At 43.2% G+C, this 23,626-nt stretch overlaps 2 protein-coding genes across 14 annotated transcripts in view; one reads left to right on the top strand and one right to left on the bottom strand.

The window, feature by feature from the left end:
* Positions 1–248: 248 nt before the first annotated feature.
* Positions 249–23,626, bottom strand: part of bcorl1 (BCL6 corepressor-like 1) — a 41,695-nt gene continuing 18,317 nt past the window's right edge. For 5 of the 12 annotated variants that reach the window (XM_037780701.1, XM_037780698.1, XM_037780703.1 and 2 more), the window contains 11 exons: positions 15,586–15,670; positions 12,912–15,485; positions 12,505–12,637; positions 11,749–12,189; positions 9,483–9,722; positions 8,979–9,247; positions 8,729–8,895; positions 7,329–7,474; positions 4,922–4,999; positions 3,170–3,341; positions 249–2,020 (listed from right to left, as the gene is read on the bottom strand). In XM_037780701.1, coding sequence (XP_037636629.1) covers positions 1,651–2,020; positions 3,170–3,341; positions 4,922–4,999; positions 7,329–7,474; positions 8,729–8,895; positions 8,979–9,247; positions 9,483–9,722; positions 11,749–12,189; positions 12,505–12,637; positions 12,912–15,485; positions 15,586–15,591 — 4,596 coding nt within the window. In that variant the 5' untranslated portion in view covers positions 15,592–15,670 and the 3' untranslated portion in view covers positions 249–1,650. Of the gene's footprint in view, positions 2,021–3,169; positions 3,342–4,921; positions 5,000–7,328; positions 7,475–8,728; positions 8,896–8,978; positions 9,248–9,482; positions 9,723–11,748; positions 12,190–12,504; positions 12,638–12,911; positions 15,486–15,585; positions 15,671–20,888; positions 21,154–23,626 lie in introns of those variants that run through there. The other 7 variants (XR_005208262.1, XM_037780704.1, XM_037780705.1 and 4 more) reach the window with 7 other exon arrangements.
* Positions 19,622–23,626, top strand: part of cstf2 (cleavage stimulation factor, 3' pre-RNA, subunit 2) — a 36,971-nt gene continuing 32,966 nt past the window's right edge. For both annotated transcript variants that reach the window (XM_037780715.1, XM_037780713.1), the window contains exon 1: positions 19,622–19,722. The gene's annotated coding sequence lies outside the window, so the exon portion shown is untranslated. The remainder of the gene's footprint in view (positions 19,723–23,626) is intronic.

Raw genomic sequence — 23,626 nt, 5'->3', positions numbered from 1 at the left:
ACACAACGCTGAGATAAAGCTGATTGGGTTTGAACGTAGAAAGGTTTTTCTTCTCAGGTACAGCACAGATTAATGTTGTATGATTTCTCTGAGGGGCAAATTATCTGTGATTTAAAAAAACATTTATTCCGTAAAATGTCTGAGGCAGAATGGATAATTTGAAAAACGCCTGAGGGAGAGTTCTGCCCTGAATATTCATTTCAGCTATCATTAGAATAATCCAATTGACAAAACAAAGAGATACTAACTATGATTCACAATCATGCTTTATTCTTGTTGATTTCTTATAAAAGAATCAAATAAAAGGCTCTTCACACACTGCTCAGTCTTTCAGTCGTGTTGTATCCCGTTTCTCTTTAACTAAACTATACTTTTCTTTACACCTTAAGTCTCTTCGTCTTAAATATCTTTTTATTAGTTTGTGACTTCAAACCAAAACATCATTGATTGTCAACACAAAATCTGTCTTAGCACCAGTACAATAAAACTGTACTTTAGCTTTTTTTTTTTTTTTTTGTTGAAATACTGTTCTTGAATGAGGGAGGAAAATCTCAGAATAAAGGGATCCTAATAAGTACATTTTCAAAATGAAGCACCAACCATTACAAAGCAAATTTTTTTTTCATAGATAGGCTTGTCAGATACACAAGAGGTCAAATATATTAATGACTATTAAATTAAGCACAACAAACAGTGTAAATAAAACACTGCAACACAAAGCACTCTGGGATCTGGGAACACCGTATCGGGACGTGGCTGCAGTTTAAGAGGGCGTCTCTCAGCCTCTGGACTCCGGAGAGATGGAGACTACGTTTCCTCTGAGAGAGATCCACAGGATTCTGTATCAGTTCAGGAGGAGTGCAACCTGGGGGAGTGGAGAACACTATCTGTCCAGCTCTGTAAACAAACTATCTCAAAAAGACACGATTTCATAGTGTGAACGGGGACGTCGACAGCTCAGTGCTGCCCGCGCTCAATTTGTGAAATGTGGAGGAAAAAACAAACATCTTAAGCTACTAGGTCCGTCCGGTAATGGTCTCTCCAGGAAGTGAAAACAAGAGGATAAAAATGAGGCTCTGATTATGTTTATGTGCCGTGGTCTCGTCTCGTCTCGTCTCCAGGTCTCCCAGGCTGACGGAGCCAGAACCATCCGGGCCAGTGGCCTCCCTGACTTCAAGCGTCTACGCAAGAGTTCACCAAGATAAAAGTCTTGATCTCCCGTCGAAAAAAAATATCGCTTTCCCTCGGGAACAAAACAAAAAAGGTCCTAAACATAATTCATCCTTTGCCACAAGAATACATTTATATAACCAAATGTTTTAACCCTGATGGCAAGATATACATATACACTACCATGTACATACATTATCAATACAAAAGGTCAATAGTTCTCATGTATTCAAATATACCTATTGATAGGAACCTGAAAGCTGCTTTCCAGCACCGACCACTCCCATGTGCAGGTCCTTGTGATCACTTAATCGCCTTCTGTCTGAGGTCAAAGGTTATAGGTGGAGTGTCATTACTGTCTGCTGGAGTTAAAACCCATGATGACCCTCGTTACGTCGGACGGAGAGGTTTCCTTTGAGCTGCTGCTTGCAGGGAAGGACACGGGTTGACGACAGGTGGAGGAGCGCGGTGAAAGAGAGGCTATCGGCTGCGAGGCTTGCCCGTGTTCGTCAGTGTCTCTTCCTCCTCTTCCTCCATCTCCTCCTCCTCATCCTCTTGCAGGATGTGAATGGAGGAGCCCAGTAGTCTCTGGAGCTCTGGTACACATCGCACCAGATCCACAAGTCCCTCTTCTGCTTCCTCCTCCTTCTCTTCCTCCTCCTCCTCCTTGTTGTTTTTGCCTTTGTAAGATGAAGCTAAAGCGGAACTCACCTGGCTGATCGATACCTGCTTCCAGAGCTCCGCACAGGACAGACTCACCACCTCCAGGTGCGGGTAACGCGCCCGGAAGATCCGCGCCGACATCTTCAGACGCTTTAGGACATCCGTCAGGAGGAACCAGTTGCAAAAGCTGCAAGAGAGAAACATTAATCTGATATTAGCCGATGGTCGGAGTGTAAGGAATAAGAAAACATCTGAACTTAACATCTGACATTTAAGGGCTCCATATTTTAAATAGGAGAACTCCACTTTATTGTTAATGTTAGTTATGGTTTTCTGGATAATTATATACAAGTCTTAGACTTGATGAAGGTGGGATCAACATCCTACCCAAAACAATTCAGTGACACAAAACAGTCATCTCACACACACATTAATTAAAACTACACACTAATGAGCCCCTCCCACAATTTGGGACTAAATAATTTAAAGGTTTTAGCCCATCAAAGCTGCAGTGGGTAGAAATGGAGCAAATTATAATTTTTAAAAGTTATTTTTATAAAACGGTCACTATATCTATATATATATATATATATATTGATTATGAAAATAGTTGGCGATTAATGTAATAATTGACAACTAATTGATTAATCGTTGCAGCTCTAAGAAATAATGCTAAACAATGCAGAACTTCTTTTTTTTTTTTTTAAAGTTATTTTTTTTGGGGGCATTTTCCATTTTTATTGACAGGACAGTGGATAGAGTCTTGAAAGGGGGGAGAGAGAGAGTGGATGCGGAAAGGGCCACAGGCCGGATTCGAACCCGGGCCGCCGCAGTCAGGACCAAGCCTTAATACATGGACGCCCGCTCTACCAACTGAGCTAACCCAGGCGCCCACAATGCAGAACTTCTTAGCGGACTATTATCAATATGTATCTAATGTCCATCATCCCACACTTGATCTCTAGCTTTTACAGGTTACACATGTCTACTAACAAGCTGCAGCAGTGCAGATGTTGGTGGATCATTAGGAGACAACATGATGGAAGTATCAACAGCACTGTGTGTATTTCTGTGAAATACTGGAGGCAGAGAAAATACGCCTCTGAGCTGAAACTATTGCAGTATGAGTCACAGCTATCACTACCCACTATCATCAGAGCTTATCTGACATTAATGCCCATAAATACGGAGAGCAACAGAGAAGCTGCCTTCAAACTGAGGCGCTAAATTTAGTAGCGTTTTGTTTTAATTTTAATTTGCAATATAAATATTTCAATCAATTGACAGCCCTAATATATATATATGTACAGTATATATAATGTCTTCGTGAACTCACCCCTGGGTTAATGACACCTGAACATGATAGCAGGGTAAGAGAGGCTCGGAGGAGAACTCAAACAGGAGGCAGTCTTTGTCCGAGTCCGGCTCAGTCTTTCCTGTCGTGTCTTCCTCCAGGTCCTGATTCTGCTCCGACAGCAGGAAGTCCCAGCACGGCTCCTGGTCGGTCTCTGTGAAGAAGAGTTCACTGAGGTGAGATGAAGAGCAGCAGACACTCACTGGAGCTGTGTTTGGATACATGGGGTTTGGACGCCCTCTAGTGGTCAGTCTAGTCACAACAACCACAATACGTCTACGACTGACCGACTGACTGCTGGTGACGCTGTGATCAGTTAAAGGAACACCAGAACTTTATGATGTCACTTAATTACACCCAACATAGAGACACATGGATATATGAAAATAATGTTTACAAGGAACATATTCTGAAGGATTATTTACAGGTGGACTGTTTTTTCTTCTCATTTAAGTGTAAGGTGATGGACAGAGAGCAATGCATTTACTGATATAAAAACTATGAAACAGATACTTTGATGAATTAAAGCTTCACGTTTTCTGTGACGGGATCATCTTGCTTTTTCTAAAATTGTACAATTATAAGTGGCACAATAGCTTCTAAAGCCAGATAAATTATCCTCCATATCCCCCCATCACTGTGAGAAGGCATCACCAGAAATAACACAGAGGAGAGAGATCAAATTACTATGAAATCATACATCTTTTACAGATTTATGCAACATTAACAAACAAAATAAAGACTGGCATCAGGGAGGAAAGAACTGGCATCAGGGAGGAAAGAACTGGCAGAATTGGACAAGTAGAACATACTACTGGGTGATTTATACTATTCTTGCATTTATATTTAACACACCTACCTGTAATAGATCCCACTTCTCAACATTTTTTATTTTGTATTTACACTGTGATAAATATGTGTTTGATGCACATATTTCTTATATATTCACTTATATTACTCTACATATATTGTGTTATATATTGTAGCATTATGTACATAATTTCTATTTTACATACTCCTTTATTTCTATTTTTCTTATGTTTCTTTATGTTTGTATATAAAAGATTCTGATTCAAATGTGCACAAAAATGGAGAATAATTTACAAGTTAAATGATTTAAACCTGTTGTAGAACATCACTCTATTGTGGAAACATAAATTACACATATAAGTTATATACAATTTATCACCACTCATAAAATAATAGGCGTAATTGAATGGTGGCAACTTTTTTTCTTCATTATTACTAAAGCATTACATACTAATTATTTAGGTTTAGAGTAGTTAGAGGAGGAAAAAAGAACATTTAAAAACAATAATTGCAATAAAAATAATATAAGATATTTGTCCTCAATGGGGGGGGATATATAAAAGTTTTTATAGTTACCAACTACCAACATTTTTTTGTCTAAAAAGCTGCAGTCCTCTCTCTCTTTAGTCTCCCTCAGCTCTTCCATGCAACTCTAATCCTGTTCATCCTCCGCTGGATAACTGGCTCCCTGTGGCTGTTTACAGCACAACTCTGATGCTGGTACACAGCCCTAACACCCCTCCGCGTCCCAGTGGCCGAGCCCGAGCCCGGCCTACAAACTACAATGATTTCCCTGCAGCAGACCTGGGCATCGCTGCAACAAGCATCAACTCGTCTTCCTCACGGCCGGCGGAGGAATAGGAATACTTGATTGATCAGCCGACTGATGGATTGAAAGACAGACAACATTTCAAGGTCTCTTACCAAACAGGGAGGTACTGTAGAAATCCCAGGGTGAACTGGGATCCCGTTCTTTGCGGTCTTCCAGGTCTGTGAAATAATCTGAAAAAAGAAAATATTACATATTATACTTATACAGTTATAAGTTTACTAACGGTGTAAATCACAAGTTTTATCACGATGCAATATGTTGATTCTTTGGACCGCGGTACCATCTCAATCCGATTCAATTCAGGGGCCTTCAATCGATATGAGTCGATATCATATGCCCATTTAACACAATCAGTTATCGTGATATAAACTCACAAAAAAGCTACTAAATTATGATTTGACAATTTTATTAGTGGACATTTGAATTGAAAAACTATTCATTTTAATAAAAAGAATAAAAATAGACTTCATGATCATTATAAAGTGACACATTGCCTGTGTTTAAGTGCAAACGTTTTTTATCAGTATCTTAAAGATGACGATATGTATTGATGTCTTCACTTTGCATCGATGATATTGGATCGTTGATCATTGAATACATCGATCCAGATTGACGTTACATCACTAAAGTTTACATGTCATCGCTGTTTAATCGGCATCACGCATAAATTTTAAAATATGAGACGTTAATGCTTGTCACCTTGTCAGGACCGAGTAAATCGTATGATGGGATAATTGTGATGGTTGTCTGAAGAAAATAATAGACAATCAGTTCTAAGTATCAGCAAATTATGTTATGTTGTAGTTTGTTTTGTGATACAGTCCGTTTTGTGTCCGTCTGTGGCATCGGAGCTGCGTTAGTTACTGAGCCTTCATCTCTCTATTTACCTGAGACACATGGTGTGAGACTAACACTAAACACCGATACAGCAGCCAAGCTGGTAGTGAAACAAACAGGATGTTTCCTCGCTCTCCACAACCCGGCCATGTGCTGGGAAAGATCCTTAAAAACACCATCAACACTAGTGATATGAAAATAAATCACAAAGCTAAAGACAGAATGTCGGTGTGTTTTTATTTGGGTCCAATATGACGAGCAAGAGGAAGTCTTGCGTGTCAGAAGTTTTCGCAGGAAGCCAGACTTGTAATTAATCACTTTGCACGGCTCGGTTATGGAACGAGATCGATCACAGCGGAGGAAATTTAAAGCATTTTCCTTAATCAATCATTGGAGTTCATTAATTGAGAAATCATTGGAAGCTTTTACAACACAGAATGCATGTTTTTCTTTCTACTTATCCACAGTCAGTGTATTACCTACAGTAGATACAATAGTACAGCTTGGAGAAGCAGACAGGAGTTACACAAACCGATCACGGCAGCGGTAGACCAGCAACCTCTGTGTTCTGCGACGTAAAATTACAGATTTTTTCAAAGGAGTCTGGTGGATTTGGTGAGAGCATAGATGGATACAACGGCTTCAGTTCCCCGTCGAAAAAAGGCTGTCTGACAGTAAGGTAAAGTGGTGAAAATATTCTAAATATAGCGTACAGTTAAACTGATATTATTCTTTTTAGGTGGCTAAAAAACATTTTGATGCCGGCCTCGTCCACAGCAGCACATCGCTTTGCTTCCGTGCGGTAACTCCTGTCTGCTTCTCCAAGCTGATGGCGTGTTGACCGTCATCTACTGTAGATAATACACTGACTGTGGATAAGTACCTCATACAACCCCACTTCAAAACACCTGAAGTATCCCTTTATGTCTTACTGATTTCTATTTAGTAATATGAGCATATTGGCATAGTCATGGGTGAATCATCTGCTCTCTTTACCGTAACTTTTTACTGATCATTTTAAGAAGGGATGACTCTGCAAGGGGGAAATGGTGAAAGAATGAGAGGACTGGATGGATGAAGAGCTGCAGCTGACGAGTGCTTGCATCAGTTTGTGTGAGCTCAAACCTCCAAACACGTCATCAACAAGGCGAGCTTCACCTTTTACTGCGCTGCTCTTGTCGTATATAAAAAAAAAACAACTTGAAGGCATCCAGCAACTTTAAAACTCCTGAATGTTTCCTTTCACTAGGACAACACTTTCAGTTTTTGGACAACCAAATTCAGCTATAAGACAGACAACAAGACAGTCTGTCAGTTAATGTCAAGCCCGGTGAGGATATAACATTTTGTATTTCTCATGTATGCTGCGTGCAAGCTGTTTATCGCTCACGTTGCCAAATGTGATGTAGTGGGAATGGGCACAGGCTTATTAATGTGTTGACACACTGCTTGATGGGTGGACTGTTAAAAGTTGGCAAATACAACATGTCTCATTTCAATTAGCTTTATTATAGCCTCTGTGCTGTGTTGATTATTGTGTCTGAAGTGTTTGTTGATGATGTGAAAAATGAATTTAGCCTGAGGTAAAACAGCAAATGTGTGTATTTATATTTAACTACTGTCCTGATGGAAAGAGGAAGTAAATAAAAAAAGGTGAACTACCTGTGAGGAAGGTCTTCATGCTCGGGCTGTGTGCCAGTTTGACCGGAGTGTGTCCAGAGTAGGTGGCCAGCGTCGGGTCAGCGCCGTGGTTCAGGAGCAACCAGACTATAGGCAGGTTATCGCTCGCTACTGCGTCGTGAAGGGGCCTAAAGACAGAACAAACAAAACACAAAACGCCCTTTAGGGGATTGTCCAACTTTAGATCACACCTGAATCCGTCTGCAAACTTGTTGTATATATGGAGTATCATGGATGTACTATAGTAGTATTTGTGTAACTGTTATTGTATTATGAGACAAACTGGAAATGTAAATATGCTTAAACAGGCAACAGGAAGTGTTACCACTTCAAAAAACACATCACCAAGATATGTAAACAGAATATAATCTTCACTTAAGGGCAGACACTAAGCAAAAACAAAGCTTTTCAGGCTATTTTGCTTCCATAACACGTCTTCTTTCAAACTAGTGGGAAGAAAACATTTACTTTACTACTTCTCCTTTCTCCTAAATTCACCAGAAGTTAGTATTACATGACGCCGCATTTGCATATTTAAACATTTCACAAAAAATTATTGTCTTGATGCAAGTAATCAACTGGAGAAAACTGGGTTTCATGGTGATATCTATCAGTTAAAATGTTTTACCCTGTTCTACTGTAGTGTCTTCAAAATGTATGGAATATTATAGTCTGTATCTTTAAATGCCGTTTTCTCAAAGTGAGTCTCTGAGACAGAAATCTCCACTTCAGTAGCACTTACATACACCAAACTGTCCAGTTTCATTCCTATCTATATTCTGAAGGTTTTTACAAACGGGTTTGTTCATATATCATTCATAGCCTGGCTTATAGAACATTTTATTCCTAAAAACATGACAGATTTTTCTGATAAATGGAGTGATAAAAAGAGATATCCCTCCGTTAAAACCTTTGACTCTAATATGTCAACAAAATGAAACATGGCTTTATCCAATGCTCAGATTTCTGTTCGGGAAATGTATTCAAATTAGCACATATTTAATAAGATAAAGCCTCATTTGCATATTTAAACATGAAATGTCAGAAAACTTTTAATTCAAAAATAATTTTCTTAATGTAAGTAATCAACTGGGGAAGTTTCATGGTGATATTTATTAGTTACGTTTTTTTACCCTATTAACCTGGGGGTGTCTCCCCTTTATCATAAAATAGTCAGTGAGGACGTTCAACAAGATGATTTTTGATTATTTTTCATATTTGTAACCACAAAAAATCTACATTATTCCATTAAGAAATAACCTCCATGCTCAAATGTGTTAAAAAGGTTACACCCATGATAATACTTCCATCAGAAAAAATAGTTTTTATAGCTTCAACTAACTAGAAACCACAACTGTAAATTGTGCACCGTGACGCCTCACCGTGTCCCATCCTGGGCGCTACAGTTGACGTCGGCGCCGTGTTTCAGCAGCATCTGGACAATCTGAGTCCAGCCTCGAGAGGACGCCTCGTGGAGAGCTGTGTAACCGGCATTATCGCGCCGATTCACCTCCCTGATGTCCTTTTCGAGACAGTACTGAACTACATCCTGCAGGACAGAAAACTGTGTCACATTATGATTCAAACTCTCTCATGTTAGCAACACTGCACAAGTAAACAGGTGGATTTTACCTGATAGCCCAAGCGTGCAGCGCGTTGCAGCAAAGTCTCCCCGGCGTTTTTGTTGACAATCAACCGACGAACCTCCGGAGGAACGGCCCTTTTGGGTGGAGACTCTGAGCCGCTGCTTCTCCCCGACGAGCCTTTCTTATTGGATGGACATGATGGCAAACCTTTCTGAGTGGGTGGGAGGCTTTCTGTTCTTTTTACATCAGCACCGTCATCATCCAGGGCCAGCGAGGCAGCACGCTTACCCAAGCTGCTGCGTTTGGTCTTAATCTAAAATACAGATTTATTGATCAGAGCAGTGTGAAATGTAATCTCTTGTAATGCATTGCCAAGTTCCACTCTTCAAGGACTTGTGCAGCATAAAACCAGCTGCCGTCATAAATGTGACAAACATAGCATTTATCTAGCCACAGGGGGGCACTGTAAGATAATATATTCATGGCACATTGTACTTTATTCCCATCAACCCTGCGTGGTTTGAGATGTACTGTAATCCAACAAGCAGCCTCAGCGAGTGTCCTACCTTCGGCTCCTTCGGCTCCTTCGGCTCCTTCGGCTCCTTCTGCTCGTCGTTGTCACTCAAGTGCTTGCTTTTGAACTTCCTCTTCCCCGAAGGCTTGTCGTTGCACTCTGGAGATACCTCGCTCTCCTGGTAGCGGACCGACCCCGAGCGAGTGAACGAGGGTCTCCGTGTAGGATGCTCTGGACTGCAGGCGTTGGGACTCGGACACTGCTCCGCCTGTGGATCTGTGATGATAAATTGGAGTGGAGGTTATGCAGAGTGGTACCAAACACATGAACGCAGTCAAAAGAATCCACAAACAATCACCCATCTTATCTTTCATGTACTGACGCCGTTATGGAGCAGCTTCATACTCTTGCTCATCTGCCAGCCCGAGCATGGAGCATGGAACATTTTAGGCGCCGACATCAGACAGCACGGTACTTCCTGAACCAATGGCCCTTAGCTCAGCCATCGTATCTGCTGAAACTGCTGCCTGTGAGCTACTCTGCTCTGCTTTTTGCAATCTTGTGCTCAGGTTTTGCCATATTCCTTATGATGCACATCTTATCCACATCAACAGGTACCTGACATGGACATGACACACAGTCGGCACCTCAAGGATATAAACTGCAAATTGCATATATATGCTGTCTTCATAATAATTGATGTTTGTCAGATGTTAAATCTATCTTAATATTTTGTATTTGTCCGTTATCCTATACTGTATAATGTTCTGTTAAAGAGGACCTATTCTCCCCCACAGAAACACTGCTCCTGAAACGCCTCGCTTGAAGTCCTGCCATTTCTTCCGTAACGTGGTGATGTCACCCTGTAACACATTTGCGTAATACCTGCCTAGCGGTTAGTTTGGCACGTCCTCAAACAAAGCTAGTTAGAGCGGCGGTGAAGCGGAGCACAGCCGATGTGAGGAGAAGTAAAGCATTTGTTTTAATATTAAAGCATGCAAACATGTTCTAGCAGAAACCCAAAATACAAGCATGCACCTGGAAATTAATACTATTCTATAACTATCCATAATTTTCAATATCATTTAAAGTTACTACAAGGAACTTTCATTTTGTGTTGATTTTGGCGGCCCCTGTGGACAACAGTGGTAGTGTTTCCATGAGCACCGCCGCCTCAAGTCGTAAAGATCTGCAGCTGCCAGACTCCCTTTAGAGAACCTCATTTTACTGACAGTCTGCTCCGCACAGTCCTGGTTGTCCTGTGCCTCCCTTCCCTCCAGCATTACAGCGTGGGCCTCCAGCAGCGTGGTGTTGGCTCCCAGGAAGCGGGGGGTGAGCTCCAGGTCCTGCAGCCACATATGGACCCCGCTGCCCCGCTGAAATCGATGTACAGGTCGTCCTGGACCACGTGAAAGATCCTCCCGACCACCACCTTGTCTTTGGTCGGTCTCATCTGGATCACCGTGGTGAAGCTCTGCTCCTGGCCAGACGAGGAGACGCTGCCGGGCGCCGAGCTCTCCGCCTCCCACCGGAGCTCTGACTGCAGGTCGAAGGCAGCAGCGCAGCCAGATCTGTGTCTGTCCGCGGAGGGCTGGTCGCTGCCGGAGGCCCCGCTGCATTCTGAGCTGAAGGAGTTTCTGGTGAACCGTAAAGTGTTTCGTCTGATGTCGCAGGGAATCGGACCCGATGACAGGCGTCAAGAAGAACTATATAGGAAAAGCCAATTTTCTCGCCGATAGCCTCGTTTGCTTATGTAGGTCATGTAGAGGTAACAGTATTGGCTTTGAGACTGTTTCAAAACTAGTTAAAAGTTCCTTGTTGTAACTTTAATCTGACAATTATTTTCATAATTAATCGATTAATGGTCTATAAAATGTCAGGGGGTCCAAATTGACTTCTTCAAATGTCTTATTTTGTCTTAAAAACAGTGCAAAATCCAAAGATATTCAGTTTACAATAATATAATGCAGAGAAAAGCAGAAAATCATCACATTGGAGAAGCTGGAGTTAGATGTTTGGCATTTCTGCTTATCAAATTACTTAAACGGTTAATCAATTATCAAAATAGTTACTTAATTGACAAACATTTTCTGTCAATCAGCAACTCAATCAATTTTCATTTCAGTGATGGATTGTATAAAAATACTAAGAAGCTGCTCCAATCAAACTTTAACAGATTCATACTATAACTTTATAAAGAGTTTTTATCATGTCTGTAACTAACAGCTGCACTTTTGATTAAAGCTTGGGCTGGAAACTGTTAATTGAAAACTTTACTGATCTCTGGAGAGAAACTGCGTACCTGCTGGGACTCCGCTGTCCTGTCTCAGGGATTCCTCAAGGTGCTCTCCGTCTTCCAGCTTGTCTTTCTCAGTGATGTAATCCCCGGTCTGATACTTTTTGCTACGACATCGCCGGCGTTTCTTAGGAGCGGGTGTGTCGCCCTCTGTCTTGCCCTTACCCTGAATCACTCGCTCCGGCAGGGGGTTTGAGCGAGGCCTCCCTCTCGGACGGCGGGCGGGTTGGGTGGGAGTCATGGGGGGTGACGGGGAAACTGGGGGAGGAGGCATTTGTGGGGGTGGAGGGGAAGGCGTTGCAAAGCCCCAGAGGTCGAGTCGAGCCTCATCGGCTCGCCGTCGTCCTCTCCTCAGTCTTGGGAAGGAGCTCCCTGTAGCGTCAGCCTCCTTACGACTGAGAGACGCGGGAGTCTCTGCACTCTGAGCACTGCCGCCGCTATCTGTAACTGATTAAATCATATTGGATTGTTATACTCAGACAAGCTTCTATGCATAGAAGTATGACTGAGACATCAAAAAATGGCATCCAGACAATATGTGTGACATTTTCTGTCTGCTTCACACGCAAACTGCCACCGAGACAGACTATTTATCTCCAGAACTAAAGCTATGAGAGAGTAATCTACCTGTAAGCTCAATAAAATGCTACATGTCTGACACAACTGGAAGCTTCATTAAATTTGTGATAGATATTAGATATTTGCCCACACTGTGAGAACTGTTCAGGGCTGTAAATGTCACAGGATTGTAAGAAACAATACCTGATTTGGTGCGGGTTGGCTGCTCAACCTTGTTGGGACCCATCTTGTCCCTCGGAGTCGTCTCTTTACTCTGTGGAGAAAGTTTCCCCGCCGACGGACTCTCCTCCAGCACAGGTGCACACTGTTTCTTCTGCTGAAATACACAGGGGACACAGTGAGCACGCAGCATTCGATGCTATTGATCACAAAGCTTTCATGGTGACGGAGAGCGTGCAACAGACTCACAATACGCTTTTGAAGGTGAAATCATCAGTCAGATTCATATTATAAAAGGAAGCTCTGTATCGCCAGTCCAATTGTTAAAATCTTGATGAGATTGCTACGATAAGATATCTCCATAAAATTCAACCAACGGGAAATAATATGAAAAGAAGAAAAATATTAAAAAAGGGACTCAGATAATTTACCTTCTTTTGACAAGACACTTTGGTTGGCGTGTTCTCTGCATCTTGCTTTTTCTTTCTTGCAGCCTTCTTTGATGAGTCCGGTGGTGACTTCTCCTTTGCTGGCTTCTTAGGACCGGTTTTCTTTTGTTTGACGGCAGCAGCTTTCGCTTTGGTCGGCGACTCCTCTTTGGTTCCGTTTGTTTTCTTTTCAAACTTGTCGCCTCCCGCCGCACACTGGCCTGTAAGAATGGACGCGACCATGCCCTCCAATTTGTCACCGGGAGGACTGTCTGACGCCCCACTTTCTTTCTTCAACATCTCCCCCTCTAACACCTGGGCCAGCTTGCTCTCCATCCTGTTCCCATTTGTTGATGCATTGGTCCCAAAGAGAAGGCCGGCAGGCTTCGAGGAGCCTTGCTTCGCTTGTAGTCCCGCATGTTCTCCCTGGCTGGTGTTTAACTCTGTATTATTCTCCAAAAGCTCAGCGGCGTTCGCCTTCTCATGCCTCTTCATAGCTAGAGTTGAATCTCCTTGAGGTGGCCCACCAGCCACAGACCAGTATGGTGGGTATTCAAAAGCATGTTTGGATTGGGTCGGGCTCACAGAGAGTGGATTCAGAACATCGGCTTTTCTTGAAGCAACAGGTGAGGCTTGAGCGTTGCCCTCGCCCGTCGGTGCTGTTGTTTCGAGAGCTTGCTGCTTGACGATGGACGCGAGGTTGGACAGGGGAGACTTCATTCTCTCCCACTTATCGTCCTCGGGTTTGGACGGGCTGTGATGGGCACTCTGAAACTTCGATCCCTCTGTAGCTGTGGTGCCCTTCGTCTTTGGAGATCCTTGTGTGTTTTTTCTCTGAACGGGTGAGGCTTGATGCAGAAGATGAGGTGGCTGCTGCCAAGCTGGAGTGACGACAGTGGTGGAGTACGGCACCGCTGCTTTGCCAGCTCCAGATTTCTGATGAGTCGGAGCGCTGGCGGAGCTCGACAGGGCGGTCGTTAGGGCTCCTTTAGAGGGACAGTTCTTAGTTATGGCTGTGCTGGTGTTTTTAACATGCTTGACACTGTGAGCGTGCTGGTTGCCCTTCATCAGACAGGATGGCTTCTTTCCCCCTGAGGCCAGATGCTCTCCTTGGTCGATTATAGATATAAACTCCTGCTTCGCGAAACTCTGAAACTCATCTGCAAAAGCCCCTTTTCCGTCTTTGCCCCGTAGAGTAGAAGCCAGTATGGGGCTCGCCACACCTACATACGTTCCAGGGATGTTTTTTATGGAGTCTTGTGGAGATCCCTTACCCCAGGTTGGTTTGGGCTCTGGGACCAGGTGATTCTGAGGCCTATTTACCTGCTTTTGATGGGATCCATTTCTGTGGGTGTTGGGTAAGATCGGGTATTGCACAGCTGAGCTATAAGCTGTAGAATGAGCCCTCTTTGAGTTTAGAAAATCTCTCTGATTCGACTCATTATTATGAGGCTCAATCATCGTAACTGGAGGGTCATTTACGCATTTTGGACGTTTCGATTTAGCCGATAAATCAAGAGGTACATCTCTCGGTTCAACAGAACAAGCTGTGTGGTCCTCTGAAGCAGAGGGAGGTGACGTTTTCAGAGAGCCCGTGGTTGCCTTGTCTATGCTGTTGCCTTTGTCCACATGGTTCAGCAGTCTGCTCTGAGAGGTGATGCTGGCCAGCGCAGAGCCACAGCAAATGGCAGCAGTGGGAGACAGCGTGTAGCGGGTGGGTGCTGCAGGAGTTAATGAAGGGTGCTGCAATGGTAGGGCAATAGCTGGTGAGGCCACCACTGAGGCTAAAGATTTATGCTCTCCCACAGATTTGGCGTTTTTATTAGATGAATGGTTAGATTTAAGTTTTGACGACGATGTGGCGGCTTTTTTCTCTGCTGCCGGAGTCCGGCCCACCGAGAACGGGTAGGGGTAGGTCCGCAGGAGAGGTGTCCCCCCGACGCCTGAGCTTTGAGGCTGGATTTCTTTCTGAAACTGACTGGCTGTGGCTTCCCTCAATGCTGCAATCTGACCCAATGCTGGTGGAAGAGTGATTTTACAAAGTGGAGAGGGGAAATTAGTGGAAGGGAGGAAGGCAACAGGCTGGACTGGTTTAAACATAGTGGTGCACTGAAACCCAGGTGGAACACTTTGCGCGGGTTGTGTTTGAGGGTGTGATTTCTTACTGGAGGTCACATTGCTGTGACAGGGGTTGAGCGAGTCCTCCCGGCTGACCTTTACGCCACTTGACCACTGAGGAGCGGGGAAGACCCCAGCACCGTCAGCCTTGAGTTTAGGGGCCTCTGCCCTTTTGTCTGCTCTCTTCTCTGAGCCGGCCGTCGGTGCATTGTTGGGCTGTTGAGGTGGAGAAAGCTCAGGGCTGTGGTTGTAATTGCTAGTGTCCAGGCAGGCTTTCGCTGTCTTACAGTCTGTTGTTGGAGTGGTCTTGTTTTGCTGACTGAGGGTAACATCTCCTCTAAACTCAAGGGGTAGCGTCTGGGGGGGATTTCCCACCATACTAGCAGACGCTTTATTTGGAGCACTGATCTCTCTGCTCACCGTGCCTCCATCCCCTACATTCATTAGTGTAGGATCCACCTGAGTAATAAGAGAAGATCATGAGGCCAGTGTTAATTAGATAAGAGAAAAGAACGCTCTAATCTAGTAATCTAACTGTAATGTAATAAAATAAAAATACCTGCATAGGTGTTTCTTTAACACAACATGCCTCAGGGGTGGCTGAGTCAGTCAGGTGAGAGTTTTCCTTGAAATACAGTGATATGCTGCAGAATACACAAGAAAAACAACACTTAATGTGACCGTTGTTCTGGTTTCAATCACAGAAAAGACTTTCATTCAATCCCTCATGAAGGAATAAGACCAACTCTATGCAACAGTAAATGATTCAGAGAAACCAACGTTGGGCAACTGAAAAGTTCCTTTCTTAGAGACGGGCTAGGAGGCCAGCTATGTTACAATTTCCTCAGAGCAGAAAGACGATTCAGGGTAGCAGAGAGAAATGTGGTAAACTGAAGAATGCGTTTGTTCTGTTGTTCCCTTTGATTTTATTTGCTTGATATAACAATTCGTCAGTTTTGATCCATCTGAAGAATGAATTATCTTTACTAAAAAAATAGGATATTCAGTGAATGAAATGAGACCTAACGCATTGCAACATGGACGCGTTGTGAGCCAACGGACCCCTGGCAGAGACACGTAAAAGTACACCGTCTCCACATCGCCCCCTTCACATTATTCGCAGCCAGTCTGAATGCGTTCTCCGCTGTATTTTGCAGATTAAACTTAACTCTAAAGTTCTGTTGTTGGTTGAATCTATTTCGCTTACACTGGAGATAAAGAGATGCTGATCTCAACACATATCCTACTAAACACTAAAGCATACAATACGAGATATTATAGTAATTCTGTGATGCAGGTTGTCTGTCTTTAAGCAGGGATATTCTGCTGTCAAACATATCTATATATTCCTTACTATTTTAAATGTGGCTTACTGTAGCACTGTGCAGCTGTTTTAGGGGGAAAAAAATAACAAAAATATAGCACAAATATATATTAAATTAGACTCTGTATGAGCAAATACTCAACATTAAAGGGTGGGGGGAAGAAAATCGATTCACCTTTGTATCATGATTTTTTTTTACGATTTTGAAATCGACTTTTTAATGCCAGAATCTATATATTTACTTGTCTATTTGGAGGTAGAAGGAAGTTAACGCAGAGTATCGCAACATCATATTCGCACAGTTAAGTATGGAAACACATTGCGAGGAAAAGCAGAGCTAGACATCACGGCTAAAGCTGCATGCTAACTCTGTCATGGACAGGAAACGTTATCGTATTGCGATAACGTTGCGATCAAGCCGGCCGTCACTCTCATCTCCGTGGTCAAATTCAATGCTACAATTGTAGAGCACCCATATACTGACATTGGAGCTGACCGTGGATGGATAAAGAGATGAGAGAGCTAGCGTCAAACTTGGCGAAGTAGCGGAAGTATACGTGTGACCATAAATATATATATATCTATATATATGGAAATAAGATAGATTAATTGGATTATATTCACCAGAAGTATAAAACATTACATGTCCCTTATAAATTAAAAAGAAAATCCCTCTAATTTGTGAGGGAAAAGCCTTTATACTTTGATTTGACTGATAAAGGGTCAGGATAGAAGAAAGTGAGCATCCCCCTTTGCCCTATGACTTCAATGACAAATGCTTATAACAGTCAAAAAGCAGAGAGTCTTGCTTGCGCCCTATGACCCCCTCGGGCCCTCGGTGGACCCACCCAGTGATCCATCAATGAGGCAATCAGCTGTGACTGCTCAAATGATCTGTTATTAGTGGGCGGCAGCCTCAAAGCGTTATGTGCTGATCGGAGCGTGCACTCTGATGAAAAGTGGAAGTGATATCAGAAGTTTTTTTTTTCTTATCTTATTTAATCACTTGTGTTTATTTCAGTTTTAATGTGGGTGTAGTGTGATCTAAAATTAGACGTGAAATTCCACTTATTGCTGTTGAAAAGTCACACATCTTCACAACAGAATTCATTCATAATTCAAGATTATGATGAATAATAAGCAAACAGTTACTCTGTCCTGATATATAAACATTTTAAATACTCTCATCTATACATGGGGGACACACACAGTCCCTGGTAGAGGTGAGCGCAGGAGAGCGCATCTGCAAGTAAATGAGACGACTACAGAAAAAGGACTAGGCGGAATCTATGTCAAAGCTTTTGGGGGGGAATGGAAAATGTTTCACCCTGGAGTCAGTGAAACATAGCGACTATGATGCACGTAATGACTGACACACCAATCTCTGCTGGAATCTGCGAGCACGGACTGAAAGAAGGGATCCAGCGATGCAGATATAGCGCTCGGTGCTCAGTGAAGGAGGGTCTGCATTCATTACCCTACAACAGTTGCTCACAGCTAGTTTGTCTTTGTGCTGCTGCTGCTGCTGCTGCTGCTGCTGCGATCATACATCGGTCTGCTCCGCCACTACATTTGCATTCATCAGCTCTGATGTAGGCCACTAAAATGTATGCAGTAGTCCGGCACACACACACACACACACACACACACACAAGCCGTGGGCACCATCCACCGCGCAGACAAAACAAAGTCAGGGGCTGCGTTGGAGAAAAACAGCCTCGACGAAACCGGATTATTCTGTTGTGTAGCCCCCCCACTTCAGTTCAACCGCTCAGCCTGCACAAAAGACACACGTCCCAATGTCATATTTGAAAGGAAGGGGGGAAAAAAAGTGCATGTTGTGGGAAACAATGTGTTGTAAATATGAGCACGGGGGGGGAAACTCCAGAGGAGCTCCGGGACGCTGGAGATGGCGAGCAGTCACCATGATGAGAGAGGATGGCAAACCCTCTCTCTCAGGTGATCAAACACAAACTGCACATCTTCCTCTATAAATAACGCAACACAACGTGGATGGAAACGTGTCGAGATGGAGGGCAGATGTTTTGGACATTATCATATAGCAAGTGACCGGAGAGGAGAGGGCGAATGAGGAAAAAGTACCAAGCAATAATAGATTTTAACTGGTCAAAGCAAGTGACAGGAGAGGAGAGCTGCGTCGGGAGTCACACATCTCCAACTGATATAAAGGTATAAAGTCAACATCAATGCACACAGAAAACACACAGAGAGAGACAAACAATGCACATCTTCCTCTATAAAGCTAAAGACAACGTGGATGGAGAAGTGTCGAGATGAAGGACAGATGTTTTGGTCAGATAATATAGCAAGTGACTCCAAGGAGAGGAGAGCTGCGTCGGGAGTCACACATCTCCAACTCATATAAGGTAAAGTCAACATCAATGCACACAGAAAACACAGAGAGAGATAAACAAACAACTCCACCCAACAAAGTGGACATTTCTTACAAACAAATAATCAATTCCACACAGAGAGAAACTGTGCTGCTCTGACAAAAACAAAGTAGCCAGCTGGACAACTAACAGTGTGGATGACACAACTTATTACGCACGGTTGTGCTGCCACCAAAAAAAAGGGGGCAAACAAATTAGGCACGACCACCAAAAAAATGGGGCAAACAATATATTTATATATATAAGAAGATACAGCAGCGCATTTACTTTCTTCGCAGATCATTTGGAGCCAGTAGCCAGATTATTTTTCTATTTTTCAGTTCAGTGATTCAGAGTGTCCTGTTGTACTGCAGCACAGCCTGGCTCAGTAGTCTATCTGTAAAACTAAACTTTATAACAAAATCAAAATCTGTGTGAAGATCATTGGCCAACCTGTGACAGCCTCCTTTCAAGCAGCTCACAACAAGAGTTTGCTCAGACTTGCCAACAGCATCTCTTATGATCCCTCACATGTTTTAAATGGGGAATATCAACTTCTGCCCTCTAAGAGGCGATTCAGAGTCCCGACTGTACATTTAACCTGCATCAGACTAAAGAACAGGCTTTTGTCCATCAGTCCATCTTGTTGCTAAATAATAATTAATGTGCTGCTAAAGAAAATCCAGAGGACAGATGGTCATTTTGTAATGGGTTATGTATGAATAATGGTGATGTGTTTTGTTTTTTTTGTCTGATGGGTCTTCTATGGTAACAGTATGTCTAATTGTATGTGTACTTTTTCTCAAACTGAGCTGCCTATGGATGCAAAATTAATTTCAGTGCAAACTGACAATAAAGTTGTATCGTATTAACTTTTCTCATGTCTTGTAATTGTTTTAGTGGGGAACATCCCGTAAGAAGCCACAGAGGAGCAGCTGAAAGACATCTTCTCTGAAGTGGGACTTGTTGTTAGCTTCAGGTGAATGGAAGAAGAAGGTGTACGGTCTAAGACCTGCTCTATATATAAAGCGTCTTGAGATACAGCGTCTTCTGTTGTGATTTGACGCTATACAAAAATAAATTGAATTGAATTGAAGGTGCCATTCAATCTCTGGTTACTATAAGTTAACCATCATTATAAAGAGTGTTTCTCCTATTAAATACAAACCCAACCTTGTGCACCTGTGCTTGTCTGTCTGTCTATCTGAAGCTGAAAGACATCTTCTCTGAAGTGGGACTTGTTGTTAGCTCCAGGTGAGTGAAAGAAGAAGGTACCGTTCAATCTCTGGTTACTGTAAGTTAGCCTTCATTATTGTTCTGTTAAGTGGAACTATAGCGAGGTTACAGCAGAGGATGTTACACGGACTATATTATACTCTGAACCAACCTCACTATAGTTCCACTTAACTTAGTGTTTCTCCTATTAAATACAAACCCAACCTTGTGCACCTGTACTTGTCTGTCTGTCCATGGGTAACAGTCTATTGTATGTGTACTTTTTTCTCAAACTGAGCTGTCTATGGATGCAAAATGAATTTCAGTGCAAACTGACATTAAAGTTGTATGGTATCATATCGTAAGAACGCTTTAGTCCATCTTGTTGCTAAATAATAATAATAATAAGTAAATCCAGAGGACAGATGATAATGTTGTAATGGGTTATGTAGGAATAATGTTGATGTGTTTTGTTTTTTTTGTCTGATGGGTCTTACTTGTCTGTCTGTCTATGGTAACAGTCTATTTGTATGTGTACTTTTTACTCAAACTGAGCTGCCTATGGATGCAAAATGAATTTCAGTGCAAACTGATAATAAAGTTGTATGGTATGGTATATTTAAGTCCTCTGTGTCCTCCTCCTCCTCCTCCTCCTCCTCCTCCACGGGTAGCCTCGTCTCCAGCTCTCTGCGCAGCTCATGGTTTACATGTTGAGGCAGGCTACTGTTATTTATCCCCGGCCGACCTAATGAGAAGTCTCTCCTATCGGCCCTTTCGGTGGACACAACACACTCACCACCGAGCCTCTCCTCTCCTTCCACCCTCCTTTAACCCTTTAACTCTCTCTCTGCCTCAAAATATGGAATAATCCCCGAGCTAATGAGCAGAGCGAGATAAAAAAGATGTCAAATGACACAAACAGTTACGAACCAGCTCGTCCAGATGGCATGTGAATGTGAACGACGTGCAGCAGAGCAGAGCAGAGCACGACTCGGATCCGGCCGACGCGTCTCCAGCTCCGGCTCCGGCTCCAGCCTCTCGCCGCTGCGCTGCGCGTCCGCTGCTCGGTGCGTCCGCGGCTCGGTGGCTGCTGCTCGGTGGCTGCTGCTCCACTAATCTCGACGGTTTTCGGTTCTAAAAAGTCCGGGAGGGGGGGAGGGAGAGAGGAGGAGGAGGGGAGGGTAAGGGGGGGGTCGTCAAGACAGTTCGTTCCTCAGTATCTCCAGTCTGCTTGGAGAGAGAGAGACTGGAGACTGGAGAGAGAGGAGCGCTGACAGCATGGGAGATGTAGTGCGCGTCTATCCACGCCCAGGATTAGACGCTGGAGAGGCTGGGAGGGGTGAGGACTGCAGGTACCGGCATGCAATGCAAGCTTCTGCTGCTCAAGGGGAGAGATGGGAGGGGGGGTGGGTGAGAGAGGATCGCGACCAAAGAGTGTAACGGTGCACTAAACTGAAGAGAGGCTTAACCAAGTCATAAACTGGGTTTTCTTGCAACCAAAAGAAGACTGAATGTGTGTGTTTGTGTGTCAGGTCAATTAACAGAGTCACAGCAGCAGCAGCAGGGGTGATGGTTGCTAAACGGAAATTGCCAAAATAATACACACACACTCATACACACACACACACAAAAAAAGGAGTGGGAGAGGTTTGGGTCTGTTGCAGGGGAATTAACACGAGGAGGAAGCAAGAAGACTCCGGCTGCTGGAGGCGCTCCAGTTGCTGTAAGCTGCAGACTGATGCTGCCTGGAGAAGAAGATGGGATGGGGGGAAACACTAAAGCCTCTTCTCATGATTTTTTTTTGAGTGCAAAACACACAACTATGTGTTATCTTTCTATAAGTTTTTTGGTCACTTGTGTTGAAGCCATGAATGTCTCTAAACTATGGTGTACAGTCTAAGACCTGCTCTATTTATAAAGCGTCTCGAGATAACTTCTGTTATGATTTGACGCTATATAAAAATAAATTTAATTGACACCTGATGAGGTTTAGCTTCAGTTGTATAAAAATAATCTCACTTGTGTGTTTCCCTTTACTGAGACTGGCTTATATGATATGAGCAGTGATATTATGAATCTGTAGAGACAATATTATGATTCACATATTTGCCTCCAAATCCTCACTATTCCATCCATCCATTATCTTTAAAGGCTCCGACACACCAAGCTGATGGTCGGCTGTCGACCGATCACAGTTTGGGGCCGTCGGTGAGCGTCCGTCGGCCGTTTTTTTTTTTTTTCCGGGGTGTCCCGCACCGTCGGCTCGCATCAGAGGTTTTTCCGCCGGAGGAGCTCCTCGGTGAGAGAAATCACGCACTTGGCAGTTCAGCTTCAGTGCACGAGGAGAGAAAGACAAGCAGTGACGTGACAACTTTACTCCCGTGGATTCATGTTGAATATTCCCCTCATTCGTTATGATTGACAAGTTCCTTGTAGTGTCCCCAGCTTAACCGCTTATCTTACTCAGGGTCGCGGGGAGGCTGGACCCAGCTGACATTGGGCGAAGGGCGGGAAACACCGTGGACAGATCGCCAGACTATCACAGGGCTGACACATAGAGACAGACAACCGTCCACGGAGGAAGCCGGAGAAAACCTATGCTAACACGAGGAGAACATGCTCCACACAGAAGGGCCCCAACCAAGGTTTGAGCCTGCGACCCTCTTGCTGTGAGGCGGCCCATCCTTACTATTCTTTACTGAAAATATCAAAAAACAATTAATCCAAAATAAGACAACTCGTGCAGTGACGTGACAACTTTACTCCCGTGGATTCATTTTGAATATTCCCCTCATTCGTTATAATTGACAATAATGTTGGCAGACAACATGATTTTTCATGATTTCCATGGTTTGTCCAGGCCGGGGTTTTGACGGTGTGAGGACAATTTTTGTTGGCAAGACCACTGATGGTCACTGATTATAAATATGGACAAAATGAGTGGCACTCACTCTGTTCACTGTCCTTCACGTTTTGCAGTGCAGTGTGTCAAAATCACATTTCCTGTTATCACCGGGTCAGGTCTTAACTGGATTCATGCACATGGTTTCCTACAGAGAAGTGGGCTGGAGATGAGTTCAAACCAAAACTACAATTTGGCTTTCATTTTAATTTTTAGTCCTTATAGTTCTCTACCAGACTTTACACAAAATCAAGACAAGCCGTTCATAAAGACAATAGCCTTCAACCTATAGGTTTACTGAAATAATCCAAACATGCTTCACACAGCAACTGCACTGACTTTAACACAGCAGAAAATTAAAATAAGCCACTAACAACCAAGAAGATGAAACCACTCTAAAGGTAATATGATACCAAGACACCTCTCATAGAGGTAATATGATATTTACATCATTATGTCATTTGTATGATTGAATAAAATCTACTTTTACATACAACTTTTTCTATATTTTCACTTTGAAGGAGTGCACAGTGAAACATGAGGTCAGCTTTTCCATAGTTGAAGTCTGACTATAACTTAAGAAAAACAAAGACCAAGCTCATATTTGTGTAGTGAATGACGACACATCTCCAACTTCCACTAACAGATACAATGGCGAACAAATCAAACCTGATCCACGCCTTCATCACATCCAGAATCAACTACTGCAACGGCATTCTTTACGACTCATCATCCAAAGTCCTAAACAAACTCCAGTACATCCAGA

This window comes from Sebastes umbrosus, chromosome 9 (assembly GCF_015220745.1).
Source record: "Sebastes umbrosus isolate fSebUmb1 chromosome 9, fSebUmb1.pri, whole genome shotgun sequence".
Taxonomy (NCBI): Eukaryota; Metazoa; Chordata; class Actinopteri; order Perciformes; family Sebastidae; genus Sebastes; species Sebastes umbrosus.
This window is presented reverse-complemented; position numbering and strand designations above follow the sequence as displayed.